This window comes from Penaeus monodon, chromosome 16, assembly GCF_015228065.2.
Source record: "Penaeus monodon isolate SGIC_2016 chromosome 16, NSTDA_Pmon_1, whole genome shotgun sequence".
Classification (NCBI taxonomy): domain Eukaryota; kingdom Metazoa; phylum Arthropoda; class Malacostraca; order Decapoda; family Penaeidae; genus Penaeus; species Penaeus monodon.
The window spans coordinates 27,542,683-27,544,967 of NC_051401.1; the positions used below are offsets into that span (position 1 = coordinate 27,542,683).

The 2,285-nt window shown below is 28.4% G+C and overlaps 1 protein-coding gene across 1 annotated transcript in view; it reads left to right on the forward strand.

Moving 5' to 3' along the window:
• The first annotated feature begins 211 nt into the window (after positions 1-211).
• Positions 212-2,285, forward strand: part of LOC119583001 (glycine cleavage system H protein, mitochondrial-like) — an 8,101-nt gene continuing 6,027 nt past the window's right edge. Inside the window, exons 1-2 of the mRNA XM_037931513.1 lie at positions 212-266; positions 449-465. Of these exons, the coding sequence (XP_037787441.1) occupies positions 212-266; positions 449-465 (72 nt within the window). The remainder of the gene's footprint in view (positions 267-448; positions 466-2,285) is intronic.

A 2,285-nucleotide genomic window follows, 5' to 3' on the forward strand; every position in this document is an offset into this window, starting at 1 on the left:
AAGTGTAAAATTATTATATGGCGAGAATTTCCAAGGCCGTTGAATTATTCCAATGCTCCAAAGGGGGAGTTTAGCTGGTCACATAAGATTAACCATTGTAATCATCCTCATTTAATAGGAGTAAACCCATTTTTTACATAAAGAAAAAATATTAGTTGCCCCAGATAAAATTGTTTTCTTTATTGATATTTATAAAAAATGTCCGTTGGGCATGGTAACCCATTATAAAGTGGGCATTCAGTCATTTGAGCTCATTATCTTTGCAAGTAAGTGAATAAAATGATCGGATGCCTGGGTTCGGTAGGTATTTTCCATATTTATGGGGCCTACGACCATTGGTAGTGTCCTCAGGTTGCATTTTTTACTGGAAATGCATGAAAAGGGTGCACTAGCTGTATTGATTCCTTACAAAGTGAATGCATAAGGGCAATTTCAAAATTCCCTACAGTTTTTATTTTAGTGTGGGTATTATTGTGTACCATCATCTTCAACATAAAATAATCAGTATTTCACTTATTTTTCCGAAGTTCAAATTTCCGTCCTTCGTGCTGAAGTGCTTGTTACAACGGAAACAACCAAATCCAATTTGCCAATGATGGACGGTAACGACCATTAGAGTGAATCCAAGCTGAAATGTTATTATCATTAGTTATACTTTTATTTTTAAACATTAGTGCTTCGTTCTTGGTACACATATAGACCCCTACGTAAGCTATAGCATATTACCAGGGAGTCTCGATGGAAAGCATATTTCATGTATAAATGTACACAAAACTCACATTTTTTAAGAAAAGAATTCACAAAACGTTTCTTCATAAATCATTGTGATTTTCATTTTTTCTGATATCAATATAAAAGTATTCTTTGGACATTCACGAACAATTAAAAGTCCATACAGGTGTACCTAGCGCTAATTACCTGCGTCCATAGTTTAACTGTTAGCGCTTATTCGCCTACCAAGAATAACCCAGTTTTGGCTCAATAGACCTTGTAGTTTCCATTCCTATACATAGGTAGCTGCTCATTAGCCCCTTTTTTTTTTTCTTTTTTCGCCCTTTTTTTTTTTTTTTTTTTTTTGGGGGGGAATAAAAAAAAAAAAAAAAAAAAAAAAAAAAAAAAAAAAAAAAAAAAAAAAAAAAAAAAAAAAAAAACAATTTAAAAACAGGTTTAAATTTTGAGATTATAGGAACCAGTGTACAAGCCTAAATTCCATCTCAAAGATTTGGTAATAAACATGTATCATTTTTTAGATAAATTTTACTAGAAAATATAGCCGATTGTTTTTATTGTTTTTCCTAGTGTCCTTTAAAGGGCCTTTGAGCATTCTGCAAGAAGGATAAATGATATCCTGTGATATTTTGCATTTTTTAGTCATATAGTATTTTACTGAAATAAGGATACATGTATACCTATTGATAATGGTTAATTCCTTTTGTATTTGTCAATATATTTGTTCATTCTTATATAATATAATGATATTTTTCGAGTTTGGGTGTTAGTTCTTGGGTGAAGTCTTTGTGTCAAAGTGTATAATATGGTCTTTTGTCGTAAATATTTTCATTAGTATGTACCTCGTTTTTTTAATACAATGTCATGACTAGTCATACTGTATTGTTTAAGATATGAGCAATTCTGTAAATCTACATTTTTATCATATAGTGTAATAGTTTTATTATTCAGATATACATAAATAATCATATATTCAACTTTTTTTCAGTTATATGTCTGTTTCTCTAAGTCTTTTTCGATAATAGCCTCAATTTACAAAAATAGTCATTATGTCAACTTTTGTATATATTATATCTTATTTTATTAGTCATTGTATGTACTATATCCTCTGCTAGATATTCAATAGTCTGATCCAAACATATGTTCAAATGTAAAATATTGTTACCTTCAATATAATAATTTTCTATGATAAATAATATTGTTTCATTTTCTAATATTACCTATGATATGTACATACATAAAAGTATGTGTTCAAGCACTAATTATCATGTATTTACTTTAGGTATCACTAAATATCGTTGGTTCATATATTTATATTAGCATCTACATTAAGTTATAGGTATGCTGTATTATGTAAATATAAAGTATATGTATTGTATATGATCTAAAGTATGTAAGGATCAATCCAGATTCTATATGTGTATATGTATATCATACTGTAAATAAAATATTTATATATATATGTATTGTATAATGTTCTTGATCTGTAGAACACAATAATAATATAGTAACCTATATAATTAATGTTCATATATGTATTAGTTTTTTGGTGATAA